Below are 20,877 nucleotides of genomic sequence, written 5' to 3'. Positions count from 1 at the left end.
AGGGTGGAACCAAGAGCCCAGAGAGCAGAACCAAGAGCCATGGAGAATTATTCCCAGGCCTTGAAACCTAATCAAGGAACATCCAGCTGAATTTCACAATTGCTGTAGACCAGTGACTCCTTTGTCTCAAAATTCCCCGTCCCCCTTTTGAAATGGAATGTCTGTAGCGGTTATCCTGTACCTCTTCTGCCATTATATATGGGATGGTTTGGGGACAGATAACGTGTCTCAAGTTTCATAGATCTACAGGTGGAGAAAAATTAGTACTTAAGAAGCCATACTCAAGGATTACACCCAAGGAGACTCATTCACATCTGAGATTCTGGATTTTAAGGCAGTGCAGAAATGGAATGAGACTTTTACAGGCCTTGGGAAGGGGTGAATGTATTTTGCATGCAGAGGGGACATAAATCATTGGGGCCGGAGAATGAACTGTCGTAGTCTCCAACCCCAGTGATCCCCACCTCCTGCGATTCACACTCTTGTGTAATCCCCTCCCCCTCGAGTGTGCCCTGGACCCAGTGACTTTCTTCTAATGAGAATATTGCAAAAGTTTTGGGATGTCACTTCAAAGATTGGATTATAAAGACCGTGATGTACATCTTGCACACATACAATTCCCTTCTCTCTCCTCCTGCCTGCTTCTCTCTCTTTCTCTCCTTCCCTCTCTCTTTCTCTACTTGATTGGTCTGATGAAGCTAACAGCCATGTGGGCTGCCCTATGGAAAGGTCCACATTACAGGGAACGTGAAGGCGGCCTCCTGCCAATAGCCAGAAAGAAACTGAGGTCCTCAGGCCAACAGCCATGTGAGTGGACCCCTTCTGTCATGCGGCACAAGCTGTAGATTTGACAGAGACTTGGTGGGAATCCCAGCCCTGTCAGACTGATATGCCTGGGCCAGGCCTGTTCTTCGAGACATCTGTTTCCTGTGTGTCTGACAGAGACTTTGTGAACTGTCTCACATGGAACTTGGCACCCAGGAGGAGCTTCACAAGGTTGCTGCTCCCTTCCTTTCCCTTTACTGGAATGTGAATATTGCAGAGGCAGGAGTCCTGTCTCTCTGCCTCCCAACCCCTTTTCTCCCATCACCACAATTGCAGACTTCTGGAAGAAATGGTCATTGTCTGCCTTTTCAGGACCCCAGTGACCATGGAGCTCAGACCCCAGACCCCACTCCCCTAGAGTAACACCTTTACCAATGAGCTTTATGCAATGTAAAGGGAACAGGGTTCACATGCACAGTGCGGGGCTCCCACTGCTTCTCCAGTCTGCCCCTTCTGAGCCCAGACTGTGCAGGTGAGGTGAAGATACCCTTTGCTTCTCTGAGTCTTCCTCCCCATCTCCCACTCATCTGCCCGCCCTCCCCGCCCCCCGAGTCTGTCACTTGTCCCTTTTCTAGAGGAATGTCTGGGAAAGAGGGACAGATCTGTAACCAGAGCAAGCTCTTGGGAGGAGGTCACATTTGATCTGGGTCTTGCAGGATGGGGGCTAGAACCTGTCCTGTAGAGCTCATGGGACACATGTCCACCGTTGAGAGATGGGGCAAGGGCAATGCCAAGATGGGAAAAGCTGTAAACTGCTGAGGACTGGGGCCGTAGTCTAGAGGATCCCAGCCTGGGCCTAGCAGGTCTCCAGCCTGGGAGCTGTTATAGGTTGTAGGTACCTTCTTCCTCTTCAGTCAGGCTGCTGCTTCCAGGGGCTGTCTTGGAGTGGAGAGCAGTATTTTTTTTTTTTTTTTAAACGCCTACAGCACCCCGTCTTCCTAGGTGGTCTCCCTTCCAAGTACTAACCAGGCTCGACCCTGCTTAGCTTCCGAGATCAGACAAGATTGGGTGTGTTCAGGGTGGCATGGCCATAGGCTGGAGAACGATAGCGAAGTGCTGAGCCTGAGCCCCTTCCTGTCCCTGACTTTAGTTCACACTGGTCTCTTCTGAGGTCATCTCTAATCCTCTTTTCAGGATCATTTCCATACAGGTGGGCTGACAAAAGGTCAGCCTTTTCCCCTGGACTAGGGCCTGGGGCCAAACTAGGCCCAGGACGGGGTTGTATAGGGGTCCCCGCCTCCCTTACTTGTACAGCCCAGCATGTCCTGATTGGAAAATGGAGGCAGGGCTAAGCCAAACCCTCCCACCAAAGCTGCCAGAAGAGGTGGGCTTTCTCACTCATCACTAGGTTCCTAACTGGAAATCTTGGGAAGGGATAAGTGAAGCAAAATGAGCCCAGAGCATTCAGATGAGGGCAGTGGCAGTGTGTTGGCCTCCTGGGCTAGGTAGGCATTAGGGCCTGGCATTTAGCCTTTAAGCCCTGCGCATAGCACCTGCCCCCTCCTCCCCCACCCCCAATAGCCCTTGCAGAGCAAGGCATGATGGGAAGCTGGTGGGCTGCCCCGCCTGAAGCTACTTTGATGCTCTTGCTTCCTCCTATGTACCCTCCTATCATGGGCAGACTGAGCACAACATTCAAGACTACAAAAAGTGGTTCTCAGCCTTTGGAAGGACGAGAATCTCTCTCTGAATCTGATGCAAGCTGGTTAGTCTTCTTGCCAGAAAAACATGCATGAGAACCCCCACAAAAATACATAAACAAACTCCTGTGATGGTCCTAGATCTAATCCAACACCTTCACTTGGCCCAGAAAGGGACAAAACTGTCCAATATAAAGGCATCGTTAATATCTACATTTCAAAGTGAACTTGGCTTGAAATCATTATGCTAAGTGAAAGAACACAGTCACAAAGGATCACATATTATATGATTCCATTTATATAAAATGTTCAAAATTGGCAAATCCATATAGATTAGTGATGGCCTAGGGCTGGGGGACTGGGGGAGGGGGAATGATGCTTAAGGAGCGTGTAGTTTGTGAATGATAAAAACATTCTAAAATCTTTTGCAGTGATGGCTGCCCAACTAGAATATACTAAAAGCCACTGAACTGTATACTTTAAGGTGAACTGCATGGTATGTAAGTTATATTACAATAAAGCTGTTCCTTAAAAAGTGAACTCGGATTGCAAAGGACCACACATCTGAGCTTTAGACCTCATTCACAGGGGCAGAAAGAACCTCTGAGGGTGGAAAAAAATCAGAGAAGGGTTCCTGAATGTGGCATACGGGTTAGACAAGAAAGCATTCCAGAAAGAATGAGATTATATAATTTTGGTCTTCAGAGAAATGAAGCATCATGGATGGTTTTAAGCAGTAGAGTGACATGATCAGATCTGCACATTAGAAGTATCCCTCTGAATCATTGAATTGTACATTTCAAACAGGTAAATTTTATGGTACATAAATTAAACCTCAATAAAGCCAGAAATAAATAAATCGCTCTGGGGGCTTGAGGAAGATGATACGGTGAGGGCTGCTGGAGGTGTTGAGAAGTGCAGGGCCATCTGTTGGGAAGACGGGGAAAACTGGCTTGGGGTGGAGTGGGAGAGACTTGGGAATGTCCTGCCCCCCAGTTAGGTAGAACCTGGTGGAACTTGGTTCCAGGGCCCAGAGCTCCCCGGCTTCAGCCCTAGTGCTCCTGCCAGCACGGCAGCCGCTCCACTGACAGGTGATGGAGGTACTCATCACTCTTCTCCCCCTTCAAAGAGAAATACACTTCAGAAACATGTTTCCAAAAAATGTTGCTAAGGGTTTTATTTCTAACAAGAGGAAAATAATAAAATAAAATTAAAATAGGCTTCAGTTGGAACCAAGTTTCTTGTTTTGCTTCTTTTTCTTTTGAACAAATTAATTACACACCAACAAACTTGTTTTATTACAACATGAACCCAGGAGGAGGAAAAGATAGGGCAGGAAAGGGAGGAAAGGTCGAGGTGGTTGTGAGGACAAGCACCAAAAGCTTTCTTCAGATAACAGGGAGCCCTGGTCAGCTCCCCAACTGAATTTATTTAAAAGAAACTGTGAACACAGCTATGTGAAGTTTCCTCCTCCTGGGTAGACCAGTCAGGGGAAGGGGTAAGGGAAAGGGAGGTGAAGGGAGGTAGGGAAGATGGAAAAGGGGAGTGGGGAGGGGGAGGTGAGGTTAGTGTAGCCTGGCTTGGCCAGGGCTGGAACTGGGGCAGGGAAAAGGAGATGCCTCCAGTTTACAAATGCACTGGCCTTGTCTCTGGAATGGTGCTGGCCCAGCCCCAGCCAACCCCCTGCCCACCTGCCCACCCATCCGTCTATCTGCCTCAGGTGTCTGGGAATGCTGGTTAGAGGCTACCAGGGAGGGGGACTCCAGGGGCCGGCCCCCAGGAGCTGAGGTCTGAACAATACCTTGGAATCAGAATATAAAAGTCAAGGGACTCAGGGGTGGGCTGGGGTGGGGGGTGGCCATCCCCCCTACTCATCCACCTCCCAAGAAGCAGGCTTGATGGTCAGAAAGAGGATCCTTGAGGCCAAGGGGGGGGTCTCTGTTGGGGTCTGTGCCAGGCTTAGCCACTGTCACAATTGTTGCTGAGGCGGCTGCTGTGGGCAGGCCACAGGTAGCCGGGGAGTCAGAGTGGAGAAAGGGGCTGAAGGGCTTGAACTGGCCCCTAGCGCTGGCTCCAAGCCATTCTGGTTCTCCTGGGTGCTGGGGCTGCCAGTGGTGGGCAGGACTTGGGGATGAACCTCGGCCCCAGTCTCCTCCTCCAGCTCCTCCTCCTCCTGGGCCTCCTCGGCCTCTGGCCCTGAGCTCCGGACCCTCTTTGGCTCTAGCTCCTCTCGGGCTGGGTCATCGCCCTCCCCACCCCGATCCACCTTCCGCCGCCGCCGTCTCTCCAGCGCCCGGCCCCGGGCCCGGCTCCCATGGCGCTCTGCCTTCTCCAGCTGTGATCACAGATAGGCAGAAAAAGGTGTGGTGGGCTAGTGGTCAGGTCTGGGCTCTCTGCCTGCTTGGCCTGACCTCCTGGACCCACCCGCAAACCCTTCCTCACCTCCAGAAGTGTGCGGATACGGTCCAGGTCTGGAGACTGCCCAGCCTGCAGCAGCTGCCAGATGCTATGGTTCTCATCCAGGGTCACCTCTAACAGGTCCCCCTCCAACATAAGCTCCTCCAGGGGGGCCCGGGTCGCCTCAGGCAGCTCCAACATGGGGCCAGTCAACTGTGGCAATAATGAGGACAGCAGCTCCAGGTCTGGGGGGTTGCGGGGACAGGCTGGGTTAGAAGCTGCCCCTGGTCGTACCCCATCACGACAGAGCCAAGGACCACATGGATCAAGTCTGGTGATATCCGATAAACAGCCTGCCCACACTTAGACCTACCTCTCTTACCTGAGCTCTCCCCCAGGGCTACCTTCTCAGGACTGGTCACACTGTCTCCATTCTCCAGTAACCCCTGGACCTGCCAAGGAGAGCAAGAATGGGGAGTAGTAACTGAAGAACCAGGCCCTTAGGCCCTGTTCTTGCCCTGCCAACCCAGACTCGAGCCCCGCACCTCCTGGAGGAGGAGGGGAGATACAGGCTGCCGGCAGGGAACAATCTAGGAATCTGTACAGGATATAGCATGGGGCAGGGAGGGTAGGCCAAAGGAGACCGAAAGTCAGAGAGCAGGGACAGGGCTAGGAGATGAATTTGAGAACAACAGCTGGGCTGGGCAGCTCACCTTAGGCAAATCCTTGCCACTGCCTTCTCTGAGAGGGTCAGAAGCAGGGGCTGAAAGGTAGGTAGGGGGCTCCTCGGACCTGGGTTCAGCCTGTAGCTGCTGGCGAAGCTCAGCCAGCCGTCCCAACAGAGCAGTCACATCCTCAGAGGCCAGAGCCTGCCTGGCACGGCCTTGCCAGCTGATGGCCCTCTCTGTGAGGCACTGCAGGGCCTCGCCCTCGGGCAGCCGCACTGGCAGTCTCTGCAGGGCTACCAGCAGTGCCAGGATGGTCTCCAGGCGTGGGCGCCGTGAGCGCATGCACAGTGGACACAAGAATTTGGTGTCCCACTCCCACCAGGCCAGCAGTGGGGATGAGGTGGGACTGGGCCTCGGGGAGCTGAGGAGGCGGGGTACCGACACACATCCCCCATGGAACCAGTCTTGACACAAGTCACACTGCAGAGCTCCCACCCCGGCCGGCACCTGCCCACACACACAGATGGAGGTTGCAGAGGAGGCCGTGGTTGATGATGCCAGTGGACTGGGCTTGGCAGAGTTGGTGCGACGCAGCTGCAGGATACCCTCCTTCTCCTTCTGTTCCCCCTCCTTGAAGGCCACGATCTGCCGTGCCCAGGATGGGGGAAAGGAGGTCAGGAACTCATTCTCTCTCTTCTCTGCTGCCATAAACACCCCACCCACCCAAACCAGAACTGAGGCCCAGGAAGCAAGCGATCTGCCCATGGTCACCCAACTCAGACACTCTATCGTTGCCAGGCTCTTCTCCCCATCTGGGCCAAAGCTCCTTACCACAGAGCCTGGGTCCCTGAGGTCCTGCGCAGATAGCCCCAGCAGCTCTGTGTCAGATTTGTACAACCCCAGCTCCTTCTCCATCCACCGGCTGCGCTTGGTGCTGTCTGAGCCGGCGTCTGCACATGGGCAGAGCACCTGAGGCAGACAGAGGGGGGGATGATGGGCTTTCCCCTGCTGCTCGCCCTTTTTTCTCCCCTTTGCAGCACCCCTAAGCCCCATGTTCTCGTGTGAGCTGTCTCACAATAGCCAGGCCAGGGACAGAAGCTGTGGGTCAGGTGCTGGGCCTCACCTCCAGTAGCGTGTAGCACGAATTCTTCTTGAGAAAGGTCTTAGAGGCCTTCTCCCTCCAGGAGTGTGCTGTCAGTACCTGCAGCTCTAGCTGTCTCAGCTCCTCCAGCCCCACAGGTAGGTCCCGGCCCACAGCCACCAGGCCCTCCAAGTCATCTAAGCAGGGGTAGTGGTCACCATTCTGGGACAGGGCAAGATAAAGACCAAGTCAAGTCAACATGCCAACATCTACTGATGTTACTCTGAGCCTGGCCCTGAGCTGGGAAGATGGATTGGACTTGCAATGTTGAGGCAGAAGAAAACAGGGGTCATCCTAAGGCAAGCGTGCCATTTGGCTCTCCCCCACAACTCCTACCTACATCCACTGGCTCAACCGCCAGATATCCAGTCCATCCCCAGGACCACCAGACTACTTATTTTGTTGTGGTTTGCCTCTTCTACCCTTCCTGCTCCTACCATTCTTGCCCTTATCAGCATCCTCTCTTCCCTCAGACCAGCCTCGCAACCCCTCTTCATGCTGTGCCGTGCCCCCTTCCTCTCTCTAGCTGAGCCAACCCAACCCAGCACAACCCAATGTATGCCATCTCTCCTGGCTGGACTAAAGATCTGGGGTGGAGGAAAGGGGACAACAGGATCCTCACTTGGATCTCATCCACATCAGCAATCCAGGCCCGGGCTTTAGCAAGAGCATCCTTGAGAGCCTGGATGTTGGGCAGGTGAACCGGGATGTTTTCTGCCTCATGGATTATGGCCTCGAGTGTGGCTGGTGGATGCTTCTGCCTAAAGGTAGGGGGAAAGGAGGCCTCAGTCTAGGGTGGTCCAACAGATCAGAAACCCAGCCTGACCACCAGATAATATCAGCACGAGCCCCTGGGGCTGCCACATGGTCCTACTTGCATGTATTCTGCCTATAGGTGGCTGCCAGTCACTGCTTGCTCCAGACTGCATGCACCCAACTTCTGCCAGAGCCCTTGTGCCTCTGCTTGTCCGCCAGTCTGTCAGCCTGCTGGCAATGCCTATACACACAACCTGAGGTATTAATCTGGTGCTGCAGTTTGTAAGATTGCCCTGTGCGTGGTGGTCTCTTTCTATCGACATCTGTCCATCTGCCTGTTCGTACTTGTGCTCGTGTGCACGTGCACACATCAGTTTGCAGAGTTAGTCCTCTATACACCTGTGTCTGTCCATCTCTGCTTCCCCACAAGCCTGTCTCTGCTTCTATGTGTGTGTGGAGTTAAAAAAAAAGATCAGCTAGGGAACAAAAAAGAGGACAGTCAATACACCAATACAGGAGTCTGCTGCCCAAGGCCACCCATGGGAATCATCTTCAGCTTCTCCATGAAACTTGAAGGTTGGGGTAGATAAAGTAGGGATGGGATGAGGATGGACCTACCTGGCCTCCAGGCAGAGGTGGGCCTTCTCTTCCCAGCGTTCAGCAATGGTCAGCAGCTCCTGCAGCTCAGCCCGGGCCTTATCCACAGCAGGGCTAGGGGCTACACTGGCACCCGCGACCAACAGTCCCCGCATGACAGCCAGGGTGCCCCTTCGGGCTGAGGGGGCCAACGTGCGTTTCACCTCATCCAGCCATCGCGCCTGTTCCACCTGCCGCTGGAGCTGCTGGGCCTCAGGCACCTCTACCCCCAGCTGCCGCCCCCTCTCCAACAGGGACTGCAGTAGCCCTGGACTGGAGGGCAGTGAAGCCAAGGCCTCACAAGCCTCAGCCTGGTAGGCCTCCACCTGTTCCAGAATACCCTACCAGGACACAGATGAAGAACAAACTCCTTAGCTGGGCCCACTTAGTGGTCCTATCACCAGATCCCCTCGCCTCACCTACCTTCTCACCCTCTAGTATTTGGGAAGAGAGTGTAGCATGGGCTAGGCTCATCTCCTTTGCCATGCCCTAAGACAGTGGTTCCTAACATTCACTGTTAGAATACCCTGGGCAATCTGTTAACATGCAGATTCCTGAACCAGACACCTAGAATCTTAATAGAGGTTGGTCAGGAGTCTGTGCTTTATTTAAGTCTCCAGAGGACTCTGATGTATAGCACCAAGAGACCCTCCACCCTAAAAATGCTCTGCTATGCTTGGCCTTCTCATAAACCCCTGTACTCAAACTGGTGTCCACTGCTCTCTCCATCCCAGTTCTTTACCTTCCTTAACTTGACCCAGGTTCCCAGGCCCACAAATACCCTTACTACTTCCTCTTTTTCCCCTTCCACCTCTGCCAGGAAACCTTCCTTTGACTCTATATCCTGTACTCATATCCTTGCTACCTGTCCCCTTAAATCCCATTTCTAAGAGGCAGTTGCTAGATCCTTTGCCTCCTATCTCTTGTTATTTTCTCACATGTGCAATCTGTCTTGCCCAAATACTTGACCCTTTTTAAGGGAGCCAAGAGTAGCCTACTACTCAGGTCCCCCAATCCCCCTGATCCCTCAGCAGCACTCCAAGTCTACCCCTCCTCACCTTGACATCCCCAATCTGGTGCATGGCACAAGGCAGGTTGTTCATCTGGTCCAGAAAGTCCCGGAGCTCAGCCAGGGTCATCTGTAGACCAGCTACCCTGTGGGGACTATGGAGTTTCACATGTGGGGTTTCCGGCTCAAACTTAGTCCCTTCCGTCCATGTCTGTGTTGGGACCCAACACCTTTCCTCAGACCTGCCCACCTTGATCTCTCATGCTTCACAGTCCCATCCCCACCAAACTGCCCAGGGTAGAGGGAGGGTTCTAAGATACAAGCACATTCATATAACGAGTGAAAAGAATTAGAAGAGAAGAATATAGGATATATCTGGGAGGGGGAACGTAGAAATGAACTGATGGCAAAATAAACTGAACTTTTCAATCCATCCTCTACTGTGAACTAACTCTATGGTCAAGTTTATGCCTCTGTGCCCTTTTCTGGCCCCTAAACCTTCCACAATTCCTTCTTGCCCACAAAATCCCTCACCCTGCCTGAAATCTCTAGGTACTGATGAAAAGAAAGATTTCTAGATTTCTTAGCACTGAGGGGCTCTTCTCCATTCTAGCTGCCTGGTCTCCTTGCCATCCCCAACAACCTCACAGGCCACCTCACACAGCACTGTTTGTCAGCTTCCTGCTGATGCTGTCTGCCCACTGGTGCTCAGAGTCAGTCCATCCCTTATAGTATTTTTCCTATGTGCTGGCTCTCGACAGGCTACCTGTACCCAACACCTCATGCTGCCATACCCAGCTTCCTGGCCGCTGACCAGTCCCAGAGCCCGGGACACGCAAGCCTCTGCTTCATTCAGGCAGTTCTTCAGTCGCTGCAGCAGCTCACTGTTAGGAAACCTCCGCTCACGGGCCTCAGACTCTAGTGCCCTCAGCTCTTCAAGGCCTGCAGAGAGAATGAGAGCAGCAAGGAGTAGGCAGTATTGAGTAAAGGCAGAGAAAGAAGGTGGCGGGTACAGAAGACAAGGGAATAGAACTTGCCTGTGGAGTCCCTCCATCCCCCCATCACTCACTGCGCTTCCGCCCATCCTCCACCTCCAGGGCCACTCGCACTTTGTTGGCCCAGGTGTCAAAGGACTCAGCCCGAACCTTCAGCTTATGTAGCATGGCAGGGAGCTCATCCAAGGTGTACCGATACCTGGAGGAAGAGGGCAGGGAAGAGCATCTCTGGCCCAGCTCTGCATCTCCCTCCTCGTCCCACTTCCTCCAGGTAGGCCCCCTGCTCACCGCAGGTACTGCCGGCTACTGGAGCACTTGCAGAGGTCATTGATGTGGGAAAGGCAGACAAGGCCGTCTGGGCAGTCGTAGCAGGCCAGGGCTGATAGGAAGCACGTGGTCTTACACTTGATGCACTGGCGCTCATCATCCGGGAGCAGCTCAAAAGCCTCTCGCTCAGCTTCCGTGATGCCCTGGGGGCATTCGACCCACGTACATTATATAGAGCCAGAACAGGGCTGCAGAAATCCCCATCTGAGCCACTACCAAGCCCCATGTTAGATATAAATCTGTGCTGAGAGCTGTGGGGGAGACCAAACATCACAGAGCACATGCCTCTATGAAGTCCAGACTCTCAAAGCTGGGGAACCAGATAAGCCAGGGCAAGAACAGTGTCCCCCACCTTTTTGGCACCAAGGACCAGTGCTCCTATGAGAATCTAATGCCTGATGATCTGAGGTGGAGCTGAGGCAGTGATGCTAGTGCTGGGAAGTGTCTACAAATACAGATGAAGCTTCACTCACTCGCCTGCCACTCACCTCCTGCTGTGCAGCCCGGTTTCTAACAGGCCACGGACTGATACTGGTCCATGGCCTGCGGCTGGGGACCCCTGCCTTACAGGAAGAAGAATCAGGTAAGATTCAAATCAGCTGAAAGGGCCTTTTGGGTGAGTAGTAAAGAAAATGGTAGACCAAAGCACCAGAGAGGTGGCAATGTGTGGGAGTGGGCAAGAAAAAGGCCATGTACTGGGGAACGATGCTGGCTTCCAGTAACTCAGTGCCCACTCTGTTCCAGGCACTGTGCTGGCTGCTTAACAGACAGGACACACTGTTTGCACATATATAACTTACATAAATAAAACTATGTGCCTGTGTCCACTGTTTAAAGATACAATATAGTTTTCAACAACATGGCTCCCAAACCCAAGCCAATGACTTCATCTGTTGCTCAGATGAAGAAAACACAATCCATTCCAAAAATGGAGAAAAAGCTAGCTTTGTTGGAGGAACTGAAAGACAATACAATGCTATCATTATGGGCAATTTTAGGGAATTTAAAGGGACATTTTGACTCTTAACAGTTTTTATCTTCTACACCAAATTTAATCCCTAACCTCTGCATAAGATATGAGTCCACGGCACATTACAAATCTCACTTTGCCTTTTACTAGCTGTGTGATTTTGAATAAATTATTTAAACCTCTGTAGGTTTCAGTTTCCTTATCTTGGCGATCATGGTACCATCCTCAGTGGGTTGTTATGAGGGTTAACAAAGAGAAAGCAACTAAACACTTAGAATAAGTGGAACCACAAAAGATCTCAAATAGCCAGAGCAATCTTGTGAAAGAAAAACAAAACTGGAGCTACATTTCAAGATTTCAAACTATACTTTAAAGCTATAGCAAGCAAAACAGTATGGTACTGGCATAAAATCAAAATACACAGACCAAGGGAACAGAGCTGAGAGCCCTGAAATAAACCCCTGCGTATATATGATCAACTAATATTTGACAAGGGAGCCAAGACTACTCAATGCGGAAAGGACGGTCTCTTCAATAAGATGAGCCCCAGGGTCATCATTTAATAACAGCACTGAACAGAGAGCAAATGATTCCTGGAGAAGCCCAGAGGCTCACCAACTTTTGTCACAGACTGATAGGCCCCAGACTTCCAACACTTACTGTTGTTGCAATTCTCCCCACAGCCCATGCTCATAGGAAAGTTATAAATAAGCTTTAAAATAAATGGTGCTGGGAAAAATGGATAACCACATGCGAAAGAATAAAACCGGACCCCTATCTTATACCACTCACAAAAATTAACTTGAAAATAGATTAAAGACAAACATAGAAACTGAAATCATAAAACTCCTAGAAGAAAACAAAGGGGTGGGGGAGAATCTTTTTTTTTTTTTTAGGCGAGGCAACCCTTGGTTGACCTCACAGATTGCAAGGACCTTGTCTACTTACAATCTCTTATTTTTTATTTTTTTACACCTACAGCACCTGGTCTTCCTAGGTGGTCTCCCAACCAAGTACTAACCAGGCCCGACCCTACTCAGCTTCCGAGATCAGACGGGATCGGGCTTGGTTCAGGTGGCATGGCCACAGACAGGAAAAAAATCTTGACATTAGTCTTGGCAATGATTTTTTTGCATATGACACCAAAAACACAAACAACAAAAGCAAAAATAAGTAAGTGGGACTAAATCAAACTAAAAAGTTTCTGTACAGCAAAAGAAACAATAAAATGAAAAGGCAACCTATAGAATGGGAAAAAATATTTGCAAACCATATAACTGATAAAGGGTTAATAACCAAACCAGATAAGGACATATAGGATATGAATATATAACTCAATGGCAAAAAACCACAAATAATCCAATTTAAAAAATGGACAAAGAACCTAAATAGATTTTTTAAAGAAAACATACAAATGGCCAACAGATACATGAAAAGGTGCTCAAAATCATTAATCATTAGGAAAATGCAAATCAAAATCATGAGATATCACCTCACACCTATTAGGATGACTATTATCAAGTGTTAGCAAGGGCAGGAGTAAAGATAATCCTTGTGCACTGTTGGTGGGAATATAAATTGGTGCGGCAACTATGGAAAACTGTATGGAGGATCTTCAAAAAATTAAAAATAGAACTACCCTATGATCCAGCAATCCGACTTCTGGGTACACATCCAAAGGAAATAAAATCAAGATCTTGAAAAGATATCTGCACTTTCATGTTTATTGCTGATTATAGATAACATATGTAAACAATCTAAATGTCTATGGATGAATAGATAAAGAAGATGTGGAGAAATGTCTATTCAGGTCCTCTGACATTTTTCAGATATATATATTTTTTTGATGCTGAGTTATATGAGTTCTTTATATATTTTGGATATTAACCCCCTTATTGGATATATCATTTGCAAATACCTTCTCCCATTAAGTAGGTTGCCTCTTCGTTTTGTTGATAAGTTTCCTTTGTGGTACAAAAGCTTTTAGTTTGATGTAGTCCCATGTTTATTTTTGCTTCTGTTGCCTTTGCCCAGAGACATATCCAAAAATATATTGCTAAAACTGAAGTCAGCATTTATTGCCTATGATTTCTTCTAAGAGTTTTATGGTTTTAGGTCTTACATTTTAGTCTTTAATCTATTTGGCTATTATCAAAAAGACAACAAAGAATAAGTGTTGGTGAGGATGTGGAGAAAAAGGAACTGTCTTGCACCATTGGGACTGTAAACTGATGCAGCCACTATGGAAAACAGTATGATGATTCCTCAGAAAATTAAAAATAGAACTACCTTATGATCCAGCAATTCAGATAAATACTTCTGGATATTTATCTGAAGAAATCGAAAATACTAATTTGAAAAGATACATGCACCCCGTGTTCATTATAGCATTTGCAATAACCAAGATATGGAAACAACCTAGGTGCCCATCCATAAGATGAATGGGTAAAGAAGATGTGGTATATGCAGTTGACCCTGGGACATGAGTTTGAACTGTGCAGGTCTGCTTAAATGTGGATTTTTTTTTTCAATAAATATAGAGTCAGCCCTCTGTATCCCTGGATTTCACATCTGTGGATTCAACCAACTGCAGATGGAGTCAACCAACTGCTTTGGCTCCTTCCTGTAATCTGGCAGAGCCCCAGGGTCATCATTTAATAACAGCACTGAACAGAGAGCAAATGATTCCTGGAGAAGCCCAGAGAGAGGCTCACCAACTTTTGTCACAGACTGATAGGCCCCAGACTTCCAACACTTACTGTTGTTGCAATTCTCCCCACAGCCCATGCTCATAGGAAAGTTATAAATAAGCTTTAAAATAAGAAAGTATTATCCTAAATGAGCAACAAGGGATCCCTCATGACTAGTATTCCTTTGTAATCCTATGGAGAATTCTAAGTTCATTCCCTAATTGGGCAAGAGTGGAACTTTAAGAAGGCAGCCGAACTACACTCACCTACATATTACTGACATATGCTTTTGAGAAATCTATTAAAAGAGAACAGCCCTCTCCTTAGTAATGTTACCCTATTGTGAGCTGCTGAACCATCTGCACGTAATAAAATGGCATTTCCTAATAAATGTTCCATATGTCAATCATTTTCTTCATGTATTAATATTACCAATAATAGCAGCTGCTACACAAGTACATTAATTCATGTTTTGACATAAATCATCTGACTCAAGCCTTAAAACCACCTTGCAAATTAGGTATTTATTCTTACTTTACACAGTGGGAAAGTGAGACCATGAGAGGTTATGTGACTTGAAAAGGTCATCCAGCTAATCGGCAGATGCCAGTATGCCTTGCTGAATTATTTAAATAATAGCAGCTATACCAGCACCTACTATGGCTCAGTTACTCAATAAACATTTTAATCTACTCAACTATCCAAAAAGATAAGCACTATTATATATAATCCTCATTTTTCAGATGGGGATATTGAAGCTCCGTGAAGTAAATTAACTTGCTCATGATTGTTGGTAAATAGTAGAGCAGGAAATGGAATGTGGTTCCCAATCCAGATGCCATCTAGTTCATTTCACTACCTCCCAAGAACAGAAGCTACATCTTCTACTTCTTGGGGCTACCCCTTCCTCCCCGCACCTTTGCCATGCTAGGGTACCCAATCCAGGGCACTCTCCCCACAACTCACCTTCTCCAGCAGGGCCTTTCGTAGACGCCGCTCCTCCTGCACCATAATGAACATCTCTTTATGCACAGCTGCAGCCAGATTCAGGTCCAGCTTCTCGGGGCAGGCAGCCATCTTGCATATGAGCTCCTCATGGGAGAAGACGCAGTATCTACGGAGCCGGCGGTAGTGCTCAATGCACTGGCGCCCAGCTGGCAACTGTGGACAGGTTCAAGGTTGAATATGGCTAAGTCTGGAGGCCAATGGTACCTCAGCTTCCCCAGCCCACCACACTCCAGACTCACCCAGTCAGCAGTGCAAAAGTTGACGGCCTCAGCAAAGTTGTAGCCTTGGTTGAAGCCACTATGGTAAGCACGAGGGAAGGTAATGACAAATTCTCCTGCACACTGGTTTGTGCGGACAACCTGAGGAAGAAAGGCCAAAGTCATTGAGACAGAGATTGTCCACAGCCTGCAGAAACCTGATCTAAGGAGACAAAGGAAAGCCTTAGGAAACACAGTCTGACAACAGATTCCCAGACTCTCTAAATTCTGAAAGGAAGGACCACTAGTCTCTGCTCTAAAGGTTTTGTGTTGACACATGACAGAAAGTTCTGAGGTAAAAGTAGGAAATATATACACCAAAATATTTCAACTTCCTTAGTAATTTTTATAAAAATTTAAAGTCTCGCTTTTCATTAAGCTGGCCAAAGTTTTTTCATTAATAATTATTATCAGTCACACGTGCAGTTTTGAGAACCAAATGGTTCTACAAGATTTGTAATAAAATCAGCAGGTCCTGCCATTCTCCACTCCCCAGAGCCAATCACATTCACCTCTTCTGATTATTTTGGCATTTACCTTAACAATAAATAACATGCCTTTAGACATTAAAAATAGCCTCCTACTTCTACATTTGCTTACTTTTCTATGCATGTATTAGTAATTCATTCCCCACCTTTTGGACAAGTGTCTAGCTCTGCTATATCAGTTTTGACATTTCTGTCTCTCATGGAGCCTTATGATCTGTTTCAATTAGGACCAGCTATCCTCCCTGGATCGTCACTCTCTTGTGATGGATCACCTGTTTCCCAGGTCCCATGTTTTCCTTTCTTGGTTTATTCCTTTGCTGTGCAACAGCCTCCTGAGAAATGGTGAAAAGAGCTTTTTTTTTTTTTTTTTAAATGTGTCTATTCTACTCTCACACATGGTAATTTCACTGCATACAGAACTCTAAGTCGAAAATCACTTGAAGGCACGGCTCTAACCTTCTAGATTCCAGTGTTGCTTTTGAAAAGTCTGAAGCCATTCAGATTTCTAATGCTTTGAATTAAACCTGTTTTCTCTCTCAGGAAGTTTGCAGAATTTTTTCTGTTCCCAGTGTTTGATATGAAAATCCATCAGATGTACCTTGCTGTGAATCTATTTTCATTCATGCACTGGGTAGGCCCTTTGATTCTAGAAACTCAGTCTTTCGGTTCAGGAAAATTTTCTTGAACAATTTCATTAATGATTTGATCCTTTCAGTTTTCATCTATTCTCAGAACTCCTATTTGAATACCGAACCTCTTAAATTCTCTAATTTTCTCTACATTTTTTCCATCTTTATTCTATTTTTCTGGGAGATTTCCTTAACTATTCATCTTCTAAACTTACAATTTTAATTTCCAAGAGCTCTTCTTTGTTCTCAGTCTATTTTCTAAATAGTATCTTGTTCTTATTTCATGTTTGCAATATATGCTCATCTCTGAAGATACTGAGGTTTCTTTTCCTTTCCTTTTAAAAGTTTACTTCTCCCTGCCTAAGCTGTTTTTCCAAGTTGTCTTTTCCCTCTTTGGTTTTATTTTGTTTTCTAGAGTTTCCTTGGTTGGGTGTTAATCTGTGTCTGTCTACTTATATTTAAGAATAAATGAAAAAGATGAATGGAAGCTGAGTACACAAGTGAAGTTTGTCAACTGTGAGCTTCACTGTAGGGTGATCTGGCTGAGCCATTTAGTTTGAGAAACTCTTTACATTTGGGCCAGATTCCCCAGAGAAAATTCTCTCATTATTTTGCCTGAAGGAAGGTCTGACTGACTACCAGTGTTCTAAGAGCCAAGCGGAGGGAGATGGCTGGGAACCTTAGCATCTAGTATGTATACAATGATGAATCTTACTATTTTCACTGTACCTCCACCCTCAACTGTACCTAGAAGACCTCAATCCAGAGATCTTCTAAGTTAATCTCTTCAAAAGTAAATTTCCAGTCTTTTGCTGGAGTAAGGGAGGGTCACATTTCTAGCTGCCCAGCACAGACGATGAAGACACAGTGAAATAGGTACAGTGTCAGTAAGGGGACCAATAATGTCTATCCTCTGAAAAGCAAAACTACTAATACATACAAGAATCTAAAATTTTTATACCCTTCAATCCAATGATTCTTCTGTAGGATTCTAAATTAATGTGGAGAGAATTAACATCCTAACAATACTGAACTTCCCATTTGTGAATACATCTGCGCATTTATATAGGTCATTGATCAACTCTCACCTTCAGTACATTTTCTTCTGCTCAAATTTATTGCTACTTAGAGGTGACACTACCATCTCTTGCCTGTATTTTATTGTACTGGCAACCACTAGAATTGTTTTCTAAAAAATGCAAATCTACCAAGATGTCCTCACCTGAATCACCATTCAACATGATAAAGCATGGCCCGACAGACAAACTCTTACTCTTCCTTCCAGAATCACTACTTCTACAAATGCTTTCCTGACCGCCCCTGCCCCCTACCTAATGACCCAGTCTGTTGTTCTTTTGTAGCATCTCTACATTTTATTCCACTTGTTTACTCACCTCTGTCCTCCACTATCTGCATATACCTATGGGCAGAGACTGGTTTATTTACCTTCAGGGTGCTGACCAGAGGCCTTGCACATTTCTAGCAATATCTGCTGAATGATCTAGTTCCAGCTTTAATTTTATAGATGTGAAAACTGAGTCCTAGAGAAATCTCAAGTAGCAGAGCCAGAAATAGAACCTAATGCTCCTGATTCTTTGTCTCAACCTACACCCTCACTTTGGCAATGTCACTTTACTGTTTCCTATGTAGTAATTTTAAAAAGCTCTCCTTACAATTCTGCAGCTATTAAAAAATGACCCAAATGTCCATCAGCTGATGAATGGATAAACAAAATGTGGTATACCCGTACAATGGAAAACTATTCCATCATAAAAAGGAATTAAGTTCTGATACAGGCTACACCATGGATGAACTTTGAAAACATTATGCTAAGTGAAAGAAGCCAGACACAAAAGACCACATATTATTCCATTTATATGAACTGCCTACAAAAGGCAAATCTCTGGAGACAGAAAGTAGATTAGTGGTTGCATGGGACTAGGGGATAGAATGGAGAATGACTACAAAAGGGCATGAAGGATTTTTGGGGGGTGATGGAAATGTTCTAATTGGATTGTGGTGATAGTAGAACAATGCTTTAAATTTGAACTGAACTGTACACTTAAAATGGGTGAATTTTATGGTATGTAAATTATATGGCAATAAAGTTTTTTTTTAAAGGCTTGGTATTTTTAAAAAAGTGGTTATAAATAGTTCATAGTAAGAAAGCAAAAATCATTCTTGACTAGCACTGTCCAATATAATTCATGTCAGCCACATATGTACTTTAAAATTCTCTAGCAACTACATTAAAAAACAAGTGAAATTAATTTCAATATATTTAATTAATATAACCACAATATTACCATTTCAATGTGTAATCAGTATATAAAAGTGTTAGTGAAATATTTTATATCATTTGTTTTATACTGTCTTAAACGCCAACATGTGTTTTAACTTTCAGCACACTTCAGCTGAAACAAGCCATGCTTCAAGTGCTCAGTAGCCACATGTGTCTATAATGGCTACCAAATTGGACACTGCCATTGTAGATTATTAAACTTACAAAAGAGATTATAAAACCCACACAGTGATTATCGCTATCAAAATTTACAAAGATAAATAACAGGTCGAAACACAAAATGGGGAGGAAATAGGGATGATCTATTTCCATTTTTTTTAGAAAGGGGGCATGTTTCTTTTACAATGAAAATAATACTTATGCTATATATCTATAAAAAGAAATGGCCTTCTCCAAACCAAACCAAAGGGGAAGTAGGGGTGGAGGACAGGCTAAAGATAGCTCTGGGGGAGCTCCAACTGGGTAAACTGCAGTTTGCCAGCATGAGAATATGAAAATCACAGATGCTTTGGACTGAGGGACCCTGCCAAGTCCAAAAAAGCCTGGAGATGCTGGGAACTACCTATAGGAGGGGCAAGGCAGACAAGGTGAGGCAGCAACTGGCCAGAGAAACTGGTGGGCCATGAGCAAGAGAAATGCTGTGGAGATGGAAACAAACAGCACAGGTTTAAAAGTGTATCATAAAGTTTTTTAAAACGAGGTTAAGAACTAAACATATGCATATGCATATGTATGTGTATATATATGTATACATGTATGTGTATAGGTACATGTATGTGTATGTGTGTGTGTATATATATATATGCATTTTAGCTATCTGAGTCTGTAAGAAGAATCCTCTGCTCTTACAATTCTCCTTGACATTGTAGGCAAGGTCTGAGGAGAAGTTAGACCCAATGTCTACTTATAAAGAGAACTGGAAGGAAGGGCCCATGATCATCTCGAGTCCAGTAGTTCTTAAATGGGGTGAAGTGGAGAGGGGAAAGGATACCCTCACCTCTGAGTGGAGGAAGGTTGCCTGCACTGTTGTAGAATGCTTCCTCTAATTCCCTAGATACCTCAATCCTTGGTTAAATATCACTAAACCGTATAATAAATATAATAAATGTATAAATTATTCACAAGGTGTGTAGTATATCGAAACAAGGTAAAGGCAAGAAGAAATTTGGGTGAGAAACACCGACCTAGTCCAAAGCCCTACTGTACAGATGTCCAGGGATCTCTAAGAGACATTAATTTAATATGTACTGACTGCCTACCATATCCTATGCATTAGACTAAGTGGCAGAGCAGGCAAGATGGGGGTGAGGGTGGAGGATGGAAGGGAGTGGGGAGGATGAGAAGGACAGAATAAGACTCAAAGCAGAGATGGTAGACATACTAATCCCTATTCCTATAGGACTGTTAATCAGGCTGTTTTAAGATCTACACCAGAAAACTAGCTGATGCTAATCAATGCTGGAAATTCCCAGGAATATAAAGGCCCTTATAGGTAAGTCATGTTGCATACTCAGCAAAATGTTTTATAGGAAAAGGAGAGGTCCACAGAGGAGGATAGTATAAGCCAAGACCCTGGGTTCAACTTTTTTCTTCTGTTAAAAGATATTGGCACTTTTTTTTTGTCACCACCCCCACCCCCAGCTTTATTGAGATATTTTAAGTTTAAGGTGTAAAACATGTTGATTTGATACTTATATATTGCAAAATAATTACCACCATTGAACCTCTGACCTGTTAAATAAGTAAAAAGACTGACCCACTGCTCCAAGAAGGGTTAAAATATGACAGAGACCGCTTGTTGTCCTAATAACTCTTTCTCACCTTCTTTCACAATAACATAACCTCCGATTTGTAGCTGGTACATGACCATCCAGAACAAAAATCAGTTTTCCTTGCAGCTAATGTGACCATGCGACTAAAGTTGTGACTTACAGGAGATGGATGGAAATAATGAGTGTTCTTAAAAGTAAGGAGACTTGTCCAACCTATCCTTCCCTCATTTCCCTCTTCTACTGGCTGGAATGTAGATGTGATGAGAAGCCATCCCTAAGGAGTTGCCCTCAAACACATGGCCCAGAAGGCTCGCCATCACATTGTATATCTAACCACTATTATTTTGGGTTGCTATTAGTCTCCTCA

At 46.2% G+C, this 20,877-nt stretch overlaps 1 protein-coding gene and 2 pseudogenes across 11 annotated transcripts in view; all 3 read right to left on the bottom strand.

Moving 5' to 3' along the window:
- Nucleotides 1-1,742: 1,742 nt before the first annotated feature.
- Nucleotides 1,743-1,861, bottom strand: LOC111733066 (annotated as a pseudogene).
- Nucleotides 1,862-3,258: 1,397 nt separating this feature from the next.
- The window catches only part of KDM5C (lysine demethylase 5C), a 31,761-nt gene continuing 14,142 nt past the window's right edge, over nt 3,259-20,877 (bottom strand). For 4 of the 11 annotated variants that reach the window (XM_011383449.2, XM_011383450.2, XM_011383443.2 and 1 more), the window contains 14 exons: nt 15,302-15,421; nt 15,021-15,215; nt 10,356-10,537; nt 10,142-10,266; nt 9,867-10,014; nt 9,122-9,227; nt 8,046-8,404; nt 7,294-7,432; nt 6,654-6,833; nt 6,362-6,499; nt 5,576-6,175; nt 5,236-5,314; nt 4,908-5,107; nt 3,617-4,800 (listed from right to left, as the gene is read on the bottom strand). In XM_011383449.2, the coding sequence (XP_011381751.1) occupies nt 4,435-4,800; nt 4,908-5,107; nt 5,236-5,314; nt 5,576-6,175; nt 6,362-6,499; nt 6,654-6,833; nt 7,294-7,432; nt 8,046-8,404; nt 9,122-9,227; nt 9,867-10,014; nt 10,142-10,266; nt 10,356-10,537; nt 15,021-15,215; nt 15,302-15,421 (2,937 nt within the window). In that variant the 3' untranslated portion in view covers nt 3,617-4,434. Of the gene's footprint in view, nt 3,587-3,616; nt 4,801-4,907; nt 5,108-5,235; nt 5,315-5,575; nt 6,176-6,361; nt 6,500-6,653; nt 6,834-7,293; nt 7,433-8,045; nt 8,405-9,121; nt 9,228-9,866; nt 10,015-10,141; nt 10,267-10,355; nt 10,538-15,020; nt 15,216-15,301; nt 15,422-20,877 lie in introns of those variants that run through there. The other 7 variants (XM_011383448.2, XM_011383451.2, XM_023525035.1 and 4 more) reach the window with 6 other exon arrangements.
- LOC111733069 lies at nt 12,337-12,455 on the bottom strand (annotated as a pseudogene).

This window comes from Pteropus vampyrus, unplaced genomic scaffold (genome assembly GCF_000151845.1).
Source record: "Pteropus vampyrus isolate Shadow unplaced genomic scaffold, Pvam_2.0 Scaffold518, whole genome shotgun sequence".
Taxonomy (NCBI): Eukaryota; Metazoa; Chordata; class Mammalia; order Chiroptera; family Pteropodidae; genus Pteropus; species Pteropus vampyrus.
The sequence above is the reverse complement of the archived record's forward strand: the minus strand, read 5'-3'. Positions and strand labels throughout refer to the sequence as shown.